Genomic DNA, 14,567 nt, shown 5'->3' with positions numbered 1-14,567 from the left:
AGAAGCAGCTAAATTAGCTAGCAAATCACGATTCATTTTTTTCTTTTCAAAATGTATTGAAACATCAATCAATCTCTGTCCCTGTCATGAATGTATTCCCAAAATGAAATAGCCAAGAAAAGCAGGGATCTTTCTCTAAAGTGTTATTCAAGATCAAACATGGGACATCTGTTGCTTGAGCGTTTCCAGTAGCTTTCTCTTAGATTCACAGATCTGGAGAAACTCACGGAGGACTCTCTGTTGCGCCATGACTGTTTTACGTGCGGTATCTGCCGTGTTCCATGATTTCAGTGCTTGAAAGATGCGATTTCCAACCTCCGATTCTTCGCTGGATGCGATGAAACTCTCTAGTACCCCAAGAATCTGACCTGGTCCTGCTGCATTTCCATCTCTCTTCAGAGTTGTCAGAAATCCCTCCACTTGACCATCTTCTGGATTGTTCAGTTGATTCAGTAGCCAGTTAGAAACATCTTGTATTGTGCTGCATAGTAACTGTATAGAATCTTTGATTGCTTGTGATATGGGGGACGAAGATAATTGATCTGAATGTTGATTTTTCTTCTTCTTTTTCCCAGATGGGAGAGACGAGCGGGTGCAGGCCTGAATGATAAGACTGTGCCACGCCAACGGTTCGGTGATGATCTGAACCAAGACCTGGACATCAGAGTAGCAAGAACTCATGTCTGAAGATCCCATTGATCTGACTCTATCCAGAATAAGCCTCTCAAACAGGGAGTTCAACACATGCCAGTGCTCCTGGGAACTTAGGCTCCACGCATTCCAAAACACCGCAAAATTTAACCAGTCCACCAAATTTGAACCGAGGCTCTACAGAGATGTTTCGACTAGGTTACTAACAGTAAGACCAGTTAATATGAGTGCAGGTAGAAGGAGAAAGGAGTAGAAAAGCTAACCTCGGAAGTCCTTGCACCCTGTGAGATCTCTGTGATCATTTCTACAGCGTCACTTAGAGAACATCCCAACATTTTTGTGTAGTCCTCCAGCAAACACTTAAGTTCTTCACAGACGTCGATGTCACCTCCAGACCCATTGGTTTCAACACTTTCCTTTAATGCCGTTGGCGTGCACTGAATAGAGAGATATATCATCCGAGGTAGAAGGGATTTTCTCTGGATGGCTCGTTTCATATTTTCTTCACGTTCTTCTTTCTATAGACAGCCAACAATTACATGTATTAGGTTGCATCCGTCCCCAAGAAAAGATGTATGGATATAGACAAACGTACCACATTCTCTTTGGGAGGACAGTAAGAAATTTCTTCAAACGGACCTACAGACGTTTTTTGATATTAAGAATAACACCACAATCATAAACAACAACAAATTGTGAAGGAAATACTGACCTAGTAGATAGTTTTTCTCAGGACAAGGTGTCCACCACGGACGTGTTTGCATATCTTCATTGAACTTAAGTGTCCTGGATCCAATTTCATTTGAGAGCTCCACAAGTTGAACTCCAGATTTCAGATTTTCAAGAATGCGCTAGACAACAAAATCCCAGGCAACCTTAGATATATGAGAGGATCAAGTAGATGGAGATATGTTATTATACATGATAAGAACTTGGATGAATTACCTCTTCTTCCTCAAAGCTGTCTGCGTTCTGCTTCAATTGCAAGACAGACGCTTCAACCCTTGCAGCTTGGTACTGGTTTGAGTGCTGCAATCGTTGTTTGAATAGGACAAATTCGATCACCTGAGATTAGGAAATCAAGATAAGTCATGACAGTAACCGATTGGTTGCCCACAGGGATATGGTAATGACAACTCCGGGAGATATCAAATTGTTTACTTTTGAGTAATTTCTATGGCGGTAAGCAAGAAATGTGAGGTCTGCAGACTCTCTCAAATGATCATCCATAAACTTGAGATAGTCTTTTAGGAGATTACTTAAGTCCACCCACATTGGAGATTCCAACATTTGACGTAGAATATGGTGTGAAACTGTTTCCGTCAAGATGTTCTTCACATCAAGAGCTTTATACCTAACAATAGATAAACAGGTGGTTCAGTAAACCAGCTGAATGAGGGTTTTCTGTTTCCAGGCAAAAACAAGTAAAGGCGAGAGCTATGAATACCGTTCAAATGCAAGTGGAAGAGCACCAACATATGAATATATGTGCAACAGCAAGATCTTGTACTGCCATACATGTCTGTGGAAACAAAAGTAATAATCAAGTTGAGACCTATCAAAGCCATGTTGAATCCTTTGGCATTTAAAACAAAGCAGCTGGCAAAAATATGATGTACTGACCCTCTGATGGTCAAGCCCAGCTCAAGAACCATTATAGCTTCAGCAAGATAGCCAAAATCTCGAGTTCTCCAGAATAACTGGAACCAACAGTAAGGTTAATTAATATACAACAATGGGTAAACCAGTACAAGGGAAGCAAGTCTGTTGAAACAAAGCCAAGTCACCTGGACCAACATGTTGCTAATCAAAGATAAAAGTTCTTCCCCAAACATGCTCTCTTGAGGGTCCAAGTCCTTAGAAAGAGAAAGATTTTGGCAGTATAACTTTGCCAGTTTGACAGCAGAGGCTTCAATTTCTAGACATTGGAAGAAAAAAATTGAATCGGAATTAGATTCAGAAGAACTCATTCAAAAAGGCTTATCACCATACAGTAACATGGCTTGTATAAAAAAAACTATAAGCAGAAAACAAGGAAGTTGCAGAAAAACTATGTAAGCTAAGAGAACACACCGTCTGTAGGAAGCCCAAAAATGTTTCCCGTCAGTTCTTGGACTTTGAGAATTGTTGTTGTTTGACCGAGCACTTTGGTTGCTGACGCAGAAGAATCAGAATTTTTCACTAGCATTTCCACAAATCCTGCCTTTTTATTTGGGGATAATACTTGTAGGTATGCCTCAACGTCGGAAGCATAGCAAGCTAAATGACCAAATCTGCATGCAAATCAAAACAAGCTCAGAGGGATATAAGAACCAGTAGGCTTTACTTATAAATAACTAGATCAACTCCAAAGGGTTTCATACAGCGACATACTTAAGAAAATACTGCAGTAACGATTCTAGTAACTTGTCTTCGTTCTTCTTCCCAAATAAGAATTTTCTCTTCTCAATTTCCAGTTCTGCCAAGTACGGACCCCTTAAATTACTATTCTCAGCGTCCCTCTGTAATTTCTGCACCAAATCTGAGGCACTTGATATACGAGAATCAAACTGCATGGTGGGAAAGAAAATAGATTATATATAAGCCACAAATTAAGAAAAAAGCAAAGGAAAACACAAACTGAAACATTAAGCAAGGCAAGTGGGTAATATGATCACCATTTCTTCCGTAAGGTGAGAAAATTTGCATTCTATGTGCTTTGTCGGATGAATTTGATCAATATTGTCAAAGTATTTCCAGATGCTGTCATCTTCAAGCAGACAGCCGAGATAGTGTAGGAAACACTCCCAATCATCTGGACTGCCAATTGAAGAGAAATTTTATGTTAGCATACTGATATGATATGCACAGGCCTCAGATATAGAAACAATCGAATGACCTATCAGAAATCATACTGGAAACATATCCAACTCTAAAGACACTGATATCTGAGAAGCAGCCTTGAAAACATACCTCAATTCTAAGATTTTTTTATAGACATCAACAGCAGCAGAATAGTCATTTGCCCTAGCAAGGAGTCTCCCCTGTCAGCTTAAAGTGAGAGAGTTTGTGTAAGCATACCTCAACAGACTCCGCATACTAATATATATATGTATATATGTATAACGATAGGTTCAACCAAAAACTAGGGAAAATGCACAATTTCTGTGGTCTACGGAGAATATAACACAAAAAGCATAAAGTTTACTGTTCTCTCCAGCCAAAAAGTCTTATAACCTACCTGTATCCGTAGTTTATCGACTTCAATCATCAAAAGAGATCCCAAATCTCCAGAAAGGACTTCTAAAGCATCATTGTATTTGGATTGTTGTTCCAGCAAAGAGATATACACCATGAGAGCTGAAAACACCATACTGTCATTAGTAGAAGAAAGGGTGAAGAAATCTGAAATAGTTCCACAACTTGTACAAGAGAAGACATTAGTGAATTTACCTTCTGGCTCATGCATACTATGAGAGGCAATGTGCTTCTTAAGTAAACCCTCAGCCAGAAGCAACAGCTTCTCCCCACTCTTATCGCATAGCACCTGTCCAAAATCATCACAACTATAAGCAACAGGAATACCAAACTGCTCAAAAAAGAGAGGAGGAAACGATGGCAGTACTTGTAATTGGATGCTACAAACAGCCCAAAGTAAGAACCTTTCTTCTCCGGCAAGTTTGTACATTTTGATGGCTGTCTGTCACAAAACAAGACATAAGAACAGAGAAAGAAAGAGTGACACCAGAACCCAGAAATTTGTTCATACAGCAGAAAGACCAACCTGTTGCTGCTTCACAAATGAATATTCGCGAACATAGCAATTGAAGAGCCCCATCATAAGCTCCAAATTATTAGGGTATTTGCCACAGGCATGAGCATAACAACTAGTAGCCAAGTCCACTAATCAAATTAAAACAAGCAATTTAGATATACCAAGAAGTAATACAACAGCTTTCAAATTCTTCTTTTATACGTGTGCACTTACAGTGATCAAGTCTCTGCAATACAATTTGCAATGTACTAAGAGTAAGATCATCCATCAACGCTAAATCATCTTTGTACAAAAGCTCTTTAGCATCCAAACAAACAGAGAGTGCCTCATCTGTTTTCCCCATTCTCTCATGAATCAGAGCTTTTAGCGCCTGTTAACAGCATTTTAATCAGATTACGTTCCCGTGTACAGATTAGAGAAAGAATAAAACCAAAAAAAACAATGATGGGTTTCACTTACTAAAGCATAAGGAGATTTAGGGTACTTAGCGAGAAGCGAAGTGACAAGCTTTAGAGCATTCTTGAACTGACGAGAATCGATTGCATCCCAGATGGGTCGAACACGTCGCTCCGGTATTCCACCCGCTAACCCGAATTTGGAAGACATCTGAGAAGATAAGAATTTTGTCGGAAAACCTTTTTGAAGTGTCTTTATGAGTTGTTGACCTTTTACATCAAAAGACTCGGTTCCAGTTAAACACAGGATTTCGACACGATCAGGGAAGCTCTGCAGCTGCTTAACGAAACCTAATAAGAATGTTTGGATGCAGCTATATGGCTATCTCCGTCAATAATTAATATTGGGCTTTCCTAATGGGCCTAAACAAGCCCATCGGCGACTATACTTTACCTGAAAGTTGTCAGATTCTTCACATCACATGTACGCATTGGCAGATTTGTCAATTGACGAGACTTTAAGCCATTATCACGTGCCACCCCTAACCCGCCACGGTGTGCACGTTAGTCTCCTGCTCCCATAGTCCCCACCTGCGCATTTTAGTCACTCCGGTTTCTTTTAATTCGATAGCCACACCGTCGCTCAGCGTCACATTTCAGGGGATCTCCGTTTGTTCCCAAATCATCAAACCCTAATTTTCTGTTAATTTCAATTAGCTTAGTTCGTCGTTACTCCAGAGAAGTCGAAATGATGGGCTCAGAGAATGCCGATGGATTCGAAGAAACTAATCTCAATGCGCAAAGGGATGATATGGAGAATCTCGACCTAGGAGTAGATGGTGGTGACCATCCTCTGAAGATAAGCGATGTCAACGGTGATACATCGAACTCTGGTTACCGTAGCGCCATGTCAACACTCTCCAACGTCCGTGACCCGCTCTCGCCGCCACCGACCGTTATGATTCCAGCTGATTCTGATCCACTCCTTGCGCCATCCTCCTACGAAGATTTCCGCAGCAGCTTCAGCTCTAAGCCGATCAGCAGCGATAACTCCTACATCGAGCCTCCGTCGTATGCAGATGTTATCTTCAGTCCCTTTGATGAGAACTCAGATAGCGAGATTAACGGTACCGAGGATAATAGCCTTCATAGTCAATTCTCAGATTCACTATCGAGATCTCCTTCTTCTTCAAGCTCTGATTACATCAAGATCACTGTATCTAACCCTCAGAAAGAGCAGGAGATTTCAAATTCCATTGTTGGAGGAAACACTTACATCACCTACCAAATTACGACCAGAACGAATCTCCCTGACTTTGGCGGCCCATCGGAGTTTAGCGTGCGAAGAAGATTCAGAGATGTTGTCACATTGGCTGATCGATTGGCTGAGACGTATAGAGGGTTCTGCATACCACCACGGCCAGATAAGAGCGTCGTAGAGAGCCAAGTAATGCAGAAACAAGAGTTCGTGGAGCAGAGAAGAGTTGCATTGGAGAAATACTTGCGCAGGCTAAGTGCACACCCTGTTATTAGGAACAGTGACGAGTTGAAAGTGTTTCTTCAGGTGCAAGGGAAGTTGCCACTACCAATGAGTACTGATGTGGCCTCTCGGATGTTGGATGGGGCGGTGAAGCTCCCAAAACAGTTGTTCGGTGAAGGCGGAGCCTCTGCAGTGCCGGTGACTGAGGTGGGTCAGCCTGCAAGAGGAGGTAGGGATCTGCTGAGATTATTCAAGGAGCTGAGGCAGTCAGTTTCTAATGACTGGGGTGGATCAAAACCTCCCGTTGTTGAAGAAGATAAAGAGTTCTTGGAAAAGAAGGAGAAGATGCATGATCTTGAGCAGCAAATTATCAATGCCTCACAGCAGGTAAAATTTCATACTTGTTAGGTGAATTGTGCATCATTCTGGCAGTATGTAGTATCCTGCTTGGAACAACCCCCTTTTGTGGTTTCTTTTTGTAGGCGGAATCCCTTGTGAAAGCACAGCAAGACATGGGTGAAACCATGGGTGAACTGGGATTAGCATTCATTAAGCTGACTAAGTTCGAGAACGAGGAAGCTGTCTGCAACCCCCAAAGAACTCGTGCTAATGATATGAAGAATTTAGCCACTGCTGCTGTAAAAGCAAGCAGATTTTATAGGGAGTTGAATTCCCAAACTGTCAAACACTTGGTAAATAACTACAGAATTATACAGCTACCTCCCTTACTTGGAATCAAATGAAATGTTATTTTCTTTTCTTCATCTGAAAAAAATGATCATTTCGATTTAAGCGATTGACATTAGGATTTCGGAAATCTCGCCATGCGTAGCAAGTATCTTCATTATTAACTAGTGGACACTTGGCAGATTGTCAGCTTATGTTGGAGATGCTGCTGGAATTTGAGCTTCACTAAGAGCTGTTCTTTTATTTTAATTGTTCATTTCAGGACACACTCCATGAGTACCTTGGCATGATGATGGCTGTCCAAGGCGCATTTGCAGATAGATCTAGTGCTTTACTGACAGTTCAGACGCTTCTATCAGAGCTTCCTTCTCTGCAAACTAGAGTTGAGAAGCTAGAGGCTGCATCATCGAAGGTATTTGGTGGTGACAAATCAAGGATCCGAAAAATAGAAGAGTTAAAAGAAACAATCAAGGTCACTGAGGATGCAAAAAATGTTGCCATCAAAGGGTATGAGCGAATCAAGGTATTTAGTAATAACCCTATGCATATCACAACTTGTGCTGTTTTACCAACATGATATGAATATTTTGGTTATGCTCTGTGTAAATTTGTATCATTGCAGGAAAACAACCGATCTGAGGTTGAGAGGTTGGACAGAGAAAGGCGTGCAGACTTCATGAACATGATGAAGGGTTTTGTTGTTAACCAGGTACGTTATTATTATGCAGCACATTAACATTAGAAGGATGATGCCTTTCTTAATTGCCCAATAGAGTGAAGAATGTGATAAGGAGATTGTTTAGTTTAAGCACAAAGTGTGTGATTTCATTCTTAGTGAGATTTCAAGAGTGGAGAAGTAGAATAAAAAGATGGCATTCATGGGTCTCTTGTAGGCAAATGAAAATGAGTTCTTTTAAAGATAATGCGGTAGAAGAGAGGATAGGAATATATAAATTTGCTAGTAATCAAAGAGTCCAGAGTTTTAAAGAAAGAGTTGTGTTCTTGAATTGGACGCAGGTTGGATACGCAGAGAAAATGGGAAACGTCTGGGCAAAGGTTGCAGAAGAGACCAGCCAATACGATAGAGAGAAGCAGAGCAGCTAACAAACACAGAAAAAAAGAGAGTGAACGATGTTCATTTTGGCATAACCATACCAAATCCATGTATGGCACAGAATCACATTGCGTAATAATGGTTTGTCAAAAAGTGTAGTTTCCTTTTTCATATGTTGTATCTATCTTGATAGAGATTGGTAAACGTTCTTGTTTGTTTTCTTTAGTTGCTGTAAATTAGTTTTCTAGAAGCATCTCTGACTACAGCTGCATTGACTCATACCCATTGTTTTCTGGTATATGCCGCCAAAGATATATCTGATAGTTTGGTAAACGTTCTTTGTTTTCTTTAGTTGTTGTATATAAGTTTTCTAGAAGCAGTTCTGAGTTCTGACTGCGTCTGCATTGCCCTCATACCCATTGTTTCCTGGTAAGTAACAACCAGTTCGTTTTAGTGAGTTGACCGAGAGAGAAAATGAACCATCGAGCCACCAATCTTACTCGTAAACCGGCCGGTTTATCTCCTAAAGCGAGACCAATGAGGCAATGACAGAAAAGTCACGGAGACGTCAATATTCGCGAAAGGGAAAGATTTCACAAAAAGACAGCAGAAATTATCGCAATATTACACGCCCATGCCATTTTCAAACAACGCGGCCAGGTCAAAGATCGCGTCTGTCTTAAGGGGTAGTTTCGTCATTTCGACAAGTTTTTTCTATCCATCCAGTCTTCTTCCTTGCTTGGAACTTTCTTCGTCTTCGATTCCCTTCCTTGCTTCTTTCCCCGTCGATCTCGCTGTGTGACCTTTTTATTTAGTGACTCGAGATTACATAAAATCTTCTATACACTGGTTCCACATCTGTTTCAATCATGGCGGAGAATGGTGAAGAGAAGTTACTTGCTGTTGCGCGTCACATAGCCAAAACACTTGGCCACAATGAATCCATGGCCGATGATATCTTACAGATCTTCTCCAACTTCGACGGCAGATTTTCTCGCGAGAAGCTCGCCGAAGGTCAAGCTGGAGAAGATGGATCCGGAGTCGCCACACTCGAGCGAGCTCTAAATTCAATAGACGGTCAGATCTCTCGCTTTGTTGCTGCGGACCAACCAATTTGGGCTGATCCTGCAGATTCAGCTGCTTTCCTCGACACAATCGATGAGCTCGTTGCAATCATTAGAGAGTGGAGTCCCATGGCTTCAGAGAAACCTATCGGCATCTGTCTAACACGCGCCGACGATATGATGCAGCAAGCTATGTTCCGCATCGAAGAAGAGTTCAGGTCGCTTATGGAGCGTGGAGCTGAGTCTTTCGGACTTAATCCTCAGGGAGACGCTGGTGCGATGAATCATCGTTTCGATTCTGAGGAAGAAGAAGATGATGACAGAGACTTCAACAACGGTGATGATATTCAGATCCCAGTGGCACAGCCACTCACTGACTACGATCTTATCATTGATGCTCTCCCTTCGGCGACAATTAACGATCTACACGAGATGGCTAAGCGAATGCTTGGCGCTGGATTTGGTAAGGCGTGTTCTCATGTTTATAGTTCTTGTAGGAGAGAGTTTCTGGAAGAAAGTATGTCAAGGTTAGGGTTACAGAAGCTGAGTATTGAAGAAGTTCATAAGATGCCGTGGCAGGAGTTAGAAGATGAGATAGATAGGTGGATCAAAGCTGCTAACGTTGCTCTAAGAATCCTGTTTCCTAGCGAACGTAGACTCTGTGACCGTGTCTTCTTCGGTTTCTCCTCTGCTGCTGATCTTTCGTTTATGGAGGTTTGTCGTGGCTCTACCATTCAGCTTCTGAATTTCGCAGACGCGATTGCTATTGGAAGCAGATCGCCTGAGAGATTGTTTAAAGTGCTTGATGTGTTTGAGACAATGAGGGATTTGATGCCTGAATTTGAGTCTGTGTTCTCGGATCAGTTTTGCTCAGTTCTTAGAAATGAAGCAGTAACTATTTGGAAACGGTTGGGAGAGGCGATAAGAGGTATATTTATGGAGCTTGAGAATTTGATCCGGCGAGACCCGGCTAAAGCTGCGGTTCCGGGCGGTGGTCTCCACCCGATCACTCGTTATGTGATGAATTACCTCCGTGCGGCTTGTAGATCCCGGCAAACCTTAGAGCAAGTGTTTGAGGAAAGCAATGGTGTCCCTTCTAAAGATTCAACTCTGTTGACTGTACAGATGTCTTGGATCATGGAGCTTCTAGAGAGTAACTTGGAAGTAAAATCTAAAGTGTACAAAGATCCAGCTTTGTGCTATGTGTTTCTGATGAATAATGGGAGATACATTGTTCAGAAAGTCAAAGATGGAGACCTAGGATTGCTGTTAGGAGATGATTGGATTCGGAAACACAATGTCAAAGTGAAACAATACCATATGAATTATCAGAGAAGCTCATGGAATAAGATGCTGGGGTTGCTGAAGGTGGATAATACTGCAGCAGGCATGAACGGTTTGGGGAAGACCATGAAGGAGAAGCTGAAGCAGTTCAATATTCAGTTTGATGAGATATGTAAAGTGCATTCGACGTGGGTAGTGTTTGACGAGCAGCTGAAAGAAGAGCTAAAGATCTCACTGGCCAGGCTTTTGGTACCGGCATACGGGAGCTTCATCGGCAGGTTCCAAAACCTTGGAGACATAGGGAAAAACGCAGACAAGTACATCAAGTATGGAGTTGAGGACATAGAGGCGCGTATTAACGAGCTGTTCAAAGGGACTACCACGGGAAGAAAATGAAGGTAACGAACACAAAAATAGCCTCTTGTAACATCTTCGTAACGAACCACCTGCTAAATGACCAATAGCGAAGTCTTGCAGGGAGGATTTGTAACATGTATTGTGTATCCTTTTAGACAGTTAGCTCAGCTCTGTTGTGTTGTTGTGTAATGTTGTATTGTAACTGGATCACTTTTTTTGTCATTGTAAAAAGAGAAAACAGTTGAAAAAGATGACATGTTAGGGACTTGGATCTACTTCTAAGTCTTGAGTGCATATTTTATCAATATGTTCTTACATCTAAGTCTTCCCTTTTAACAAAGGAGTCAACACAAGATTTTTCATTATTTTACTGATTCTCAATAATTGTGTAACTATCACCAAGTAACCATAACCAACTAGTACCAACTCTTGAAGATAGTAAAAAACAAGAGAGGACACAATGGATATTTGATGTTTTTAACTCTTGAAATAAATAATATAAGAGAAGTTTCAAAACTGAGCAGAGTACCAAAAGAAACGAAGTGAGTCTAGGAAATATGAAACGTCTAAAGAAGCATAACAAAGAACTGAAAATCACAAAATTAAGCAGCCTGTTGACTAGCAAGCCTCTTCCTGGCCTCCTCGATGATAGTCAGCTTGATACCTTTGCCCTTGGGAAGAGACACCCATGGCTTTGTTCCTTTGCCAATGGTGTACACATTACCCAACCTTGTTGCAAACTCATGTCCTGTTGAATCTTGGATGTGGATTGTCTCAAAGCTTCCCTTATGCTTCTCACGGTTTTTAATCACACCAACACGCCCTCTGTTTCTACCTCCTGTAACCATCACAACATTGCCAACATCAAACTTGATGAACTCGACAATCTTGTTGGCCTCAAGGTCGAGCTTGATGGTGTCATTAGGCTTGATGAGCGGGTCAGGGTAACGGATGGTGCGACCATCGTAAGTGTTCAGGTAAGGAATGCCTTTCTGTCCAAACTGGATAGATCGAACCTTGCAAAGTTTGAACTGTACAAATAGAAGACATAATGTTAGAACACAACATATCCCCATCATGTCAAGTATCACTCTAAAAGACAACTAAACAATGACAAGAGGAGAACAAACCTTTGCTTCCTCATCCTTGATGGAGTGGAGACGGAAACGTCCCTTGGTATCATAGAGAAGACGGAAGTTCTCATTGGTCTTGGGGATAGACACAACATCCATGAAACCAGCAGGGTAGGTCTTGTCCGTCCTGACTTTCCCATCAACTTGGATATGCCTTTGCATCAAGATTGAAATCACTTCACGGTAGGTAAGAGCATACTTCAACCTGTTCCTGATGATAAGGACGAGGGGAAGGCACTCCCTTGACTTATGTGGTCCAGAAGACGGCTTTGGGGCCTGTGTGGAACCAGAAATGAACATACTTATTCAAACAAACCCAAGAGATATATATAAAATTGAATCAAAACTGAGACAAGAAGAGAGAGAGTAAAAGACATACAAATGCACCACCAAGTTTGTCAAGCATCCAATGCTTAGGCGCATTAAGCCTCTTCAGATGCTTCTTCAAACCCCTCGCCTGTAAAATTTAACAAAATAAATGTTAAGAGATGTTATTATTAAGGAAATCTCTACTGCTATGTATATCATCATCATGACCTAAATCAGCGACACATTTGAGATCTAATGAGCTCAGATCTAAGGAGAATCACCATGATGCATATAATATTCACAAGTTATCGAATCAATCAAATTGCTAACAAAACCCATTCTCTAAGTCACTCTAACACAAACCCACCAGAAACGAGAGTCGAGTTAAGGAACTATCTAGATGTAAACAATCACTAAGCTCAGAAGAAAGAGATAGAGATTAGAGGATGACGAACCATGTTTTGAGTTTTGCAAGCGTAGCTCCGATCCGAACTACCTGTTGTTTTCTTAGAAACAGCTCCGAACCACTTGAGAGAAAAAGTGAGAGCACGTACAAAACCCTAATTGGCCATTTATATACCCTCTTCCAACTCCATGATGTTAGGGTATTATGGGCTTATTAAGTGAGAGGCCCATTTATATATATGGGTAGAGATTTGTTGTGGGTAAAAAAATATCCAGCCAGGCCCAAACTCGAAACGAGCGTGGCCATAAAAAAACTAAATTCAAATACTGAACGGGTTCTGGGATTTATGGGTTAAATGTTAAAACCTTCATGTGTTCCGGAATTATCCGTCAGTATCTATTTATTTTCTGTATTTTGCATTAGATATTTATACTCGGTGTCATACGTATTTAAATTTTTTTCTTCTAGTATCATATATACTAATATTATGAATTGTACATATAATCATGTATTTTATATTTTATATAAACAACTTTATTTGTTACCCTTAATTGATTTTAATTCTCTACTTTCACCAAAGTTTTTAACAAATTTGTAAACCCAATATCCACTCAAACATTAATAATTTAAAAGATTATACAAATCAGAGTTTCATCAAAGTTTCGCTCAAGCATTGGTGTCTAGTTTTTTTATATAATAAATTTACAATAGTAATCACAAAATCAATATAATTTCCAAAAAGTTAAACCCACTTCCTGTCTTTCTTAAAGAAAAAATAACACTCAAAATTGTAAAGCTAAGTTTTGATATCTAATATTTATAGTTATCATATTTGTAAAATTTAAAATTATGATTTCATATCATCTTTGTGTGATCATATTTCCAAATCATTATTTTCATCAAACCATCAAGATCTAAAAACGTTTTAGTTGATTTTTGACAGGCACAAGAACCATGTCTAACTTTATTCATAACTAAGTCTTCAATCAATTATAACATTCTCAATACATCGATATTGGTATGAAAATCATAGATCATATCATGATATAACTATAGAAGTGAGTAGTTTGGATGAGAATTAAAAAAGAGTAGTAGGAGTGGAGCAAGTCTTCGAACAAGGTTCCATACAATCTGCGTCATTGCCACATTTGGTGTTACAATTTGTGGAGCATATAGCGATCTTGCCTTGTTTTGCCTTTATTGCTTTGTATCAACAAAAATTAAGTCCACGTATATATATCAGTATAATATGTTTAATCAAATATTAAGTAAGGAAATAATTTAAGAGGAATATATATGGAGTACTTACTTGAGAGACGGTGGTGAAGGAGGGCGTTGGTCGGGATCACAAACGGCAAAACAGTGGTCCTGACACTGGTAATTATCTTTACCGCATTTGATCATGCAATTTTTGTAACACAATTTCCACAGATGCTCTTTTATTGTTTCATGAGAAGCCATTCCATTACATGCTTTTAGAGGACATCCAATCATTATCAATGCCACCATCACCATCACCATCATACACATTTTTCCTGCCATTTTCTCTTACAAACAGATACAAAACTCAAAAGTAATATTGATATTCGTTGTTTGTTCTTTGATATATGTGAATGCGATGGAGGAGAGTTTATATATTTCGAAATATTCTTTTTATTTCTAGTCTTTGCGTTATAATAACGAACGTTTTTTTTGTTTAAATTGCAATTAATAGCTTTGACTTATTCTTCTTACGCCATTTTGGAAACAAACTGGGATTATTTCTTTCCAAGATATATCAAAAATCCCATCATTTCTTAGTGAGGACGATTTCGAAGGACGTTGCACTTTATTTTTTAATTTCAATTATTTGTTTCCTTTATTATTACAACATTTAGTTGTTTTCTTAAATTTAAATATATGTTTCCTTTTGTATTTTCTCATTTACCTCCGCGAATCCCCAGCTTAAATATATTCCTTTTTTTTGGTAATGTATTTCTATGTGTTTTGGTGT

General features: G+C 39.9%; 5 protein-coding genes across 6 annotated transcripts; 2 read left to right on the top strand and 3 right to left on the bottom strand.

Moving 5' to 3' along the window:
* Position 1: 1 nt before the first annotated feature.
* Positions 2–5,399, bottom strand: AT5G58450 (Tetratricopeptide repeat (TPR)-like superfamily protein; the record flags this gene model as incomplete). Of its 2 annotated transcripts, NM_125231.4 has the most annotated exons (21): positions 2–828; positions 915–1,169; positions 1,247–1,290; positions 1,364–1,502; positions 1,597–1,716; positions 1,813–2,005; positions 2,099–2,173; positions 2,275–2,351; positions 2,439–2,569; positions 2,725–2,924; positions 3,025–3,200; positions 3,309–3,450; positions 3,604–3,674; positions 3,872–3,990; positions 4,084–4,177; positions 4,256–4,330; positions 4,415–4,533; positions 4,619–4,775; positions 4,865–5,131; positions 5,255–5,271; positions 5,348–5,399. In NM_125231.4, the coding sequence occupies 21 exons, from the start codon at positions 5,397–5,399 to the stop codon at positions 154–156; spliced, it is 3,198 nt and encodes a 1,065-aa protein (NP_200653.2). In that variant the 3' UTR covers positions 2–153. The 2 variants fall into 2 exon arrangements, with proteins under 2 accessions (NP_200653.2, NP_001331438.1); NM_001345302.1 differs by lacking the exons at positions 5,255–5,271; positions 5,348–5,399 and having other exon boundaries at positions 4,865–5,166.
* Positions 5,268–8,431, top strand: SNX2a (sorting nexin 2A). The gene is made up of 5 exons (NM_125230.6): positions 5,268–6,667; positions 6,763–6,972; positions 7,230–7,490; positions 7,590–7,676; positions 7,985–8,431. Exons 1-5 carry the CDS (start codon positions 5,549–5,551, stop codon positions 8,069–8,071), a joined length of 1,764 nt encoding a protein of 587 aa, NP_200652.2. The 5' UTR covers positions 5,268–5,548; the 3' UTR covers positions 8,072–8,431.
* Positions 8,432–8,681: 250 nt separating this feature from the next.
* Positions 8,682–11,073, top strand: EXO70B1 (exocyst subunit exo70 family protein B1). Its single transcript, NM_125229.4, has one exon. The coding sequence runs from the start codon at positions 8,891–8,893 to the stop codon at positions 10,763–10,765; it is 1,875 nt and encodes a 624-aa protein (NP_200651.1). The 5' UTR covers positions 8,682–8,890; the 3' UTR covers positions 10,766–11,073.
* A 57-nt stretch (positions 11,074–11,130) lies between these two features.
* AT5G58420 (Ribosomal protein S4 (RPS4A) family protein) lies at positions 11,131–12,766 on the bottom strand. The gene is made up of 4 exons (NM_125228.4): positions 12,624–12,766; positions 12,239–12,316; positions 11,857–12,135; positions 11,131–11,757 (listed from the first exon to the last, which is right to left on the bottom strand). Exons 1-4 carry the CDS (start codon positions 12,624–12,626, stop codon positions 11,329–11,331), a joined length of 789 nt encoding a protein of 262 aa, NP_200650.1. The 5' UTR covers positions 12,627–12,766; the 3' UTR covers positions 11,131–11,328.
* Positions 12,767–13,505: 739 nt separating this feature from the next.
* Positions 13,506–14,201, bottom strand: AT5G58412 (Putative membrane lipoprotein). Its single transcript, NM_001345301.1, has 2 exons — positions 13,884–14,201; positions 13,506–13,777 (listed from the first exon to the last, which is right to left on the bottom strand). The coding sequence occupies exons 1-2, from the start codon at positions 14,114–14,116 to the stop codon at positions 13,729–13,731; spliced, it is 282 nt and encodes a 93-aa protein (NP_001318829.1). The 5' UTR covers positions 14,117–14,201; the 3' UTR covers positions 13,506–13,728.
* Positions 14,202–14,567: the final 366 nt, after the last annotated feature.

Source organism: Arabidopsis thaliana, chromosome 5 (assembly GCF_000001735.4).
Source record: "Arabidopsis thaliana chromosome 5, partial sequence".
In the NCBI taxonomy this organism is placed as follows: Eukaryota; Viridiplantae; Streptophyta; class Magnoliopsida; order Brassicales; family Brassicaceae; genus Arabidopsis; species Arabidopsis thaliana.
Note: the sequence above shows the minus strand (reverse complement) of the source record. Positions and strands in the feature narration are given on the sequence as shown.

What these genes read in the sequence shown, in the direction of transcription:
- AT5G58420 (NM_125228.4), bottom strand. An exon ending in ACAAACTTGGTGGTGCATTT is followed by an intron (nt 12,136 to 12,238) that starts GTATGTCTTTTA and finishes GGTTCCACACAG; the next exon opens with GCCCCAAAGCCGTCTTCTGG. An exon ending in TCAAGGATGAGGAAGCAAAG is followed by an intron (nt 11,758 to 11,856) that starts GTTTGTTCTCCT and finishes CTATTTGTACAG; the next exon opens with TTCAAACTTTGCAAGGTTCG.
- EXO70B1 (NM_125229.4), top strand. Translation starts at nt 8,891, where the DNA reads ATGGCGGAGAATGGTGAAGAGAAGTTACTTGCTGTTGCGCGTCACATA.
- AT5G58412 (NM_001345301.1), bottom strand. Translation starts at nt 14,116, where the DNA reads ATGGCAGGAAAAATGTGTATGATGGTGATGGTGATGGTGGCATTGATA. An exon ending in CCTTCACCACCGTCTCTCAA is followed by an intron (nt 13,778 to 13,883) that starts GTAAGTACTCCA and finishes GTTGATACAAAG; the next exon opens with CAATAAAGGCAAAACAAGGC.
- SNX2a (NM_125230.6), top strand. Translation starts at nt 5,549, where the DNA reads ATGATGGGCTCAGAGAATGCCGATGGATTCGAAGAAACTAATCTCAAT. An exon ending in CCCAAACTGTCAAACACTTG is followed by an intron (nt 6,973 to 7,229) that starts GTAAATAACTAC and finishes TGTTCATTTCAG; the next exon opens with GACACACTCCATGAGTACCT. An exon ending in AGGGTTTTGTTGTTAACCAG is followed by an intron (nt 7,677 to 7,984) that starts GTACGTTATTAT and finishes AATTGGACGCAG; the next exon opens with GTTGGATACGCAGAGAAAAT.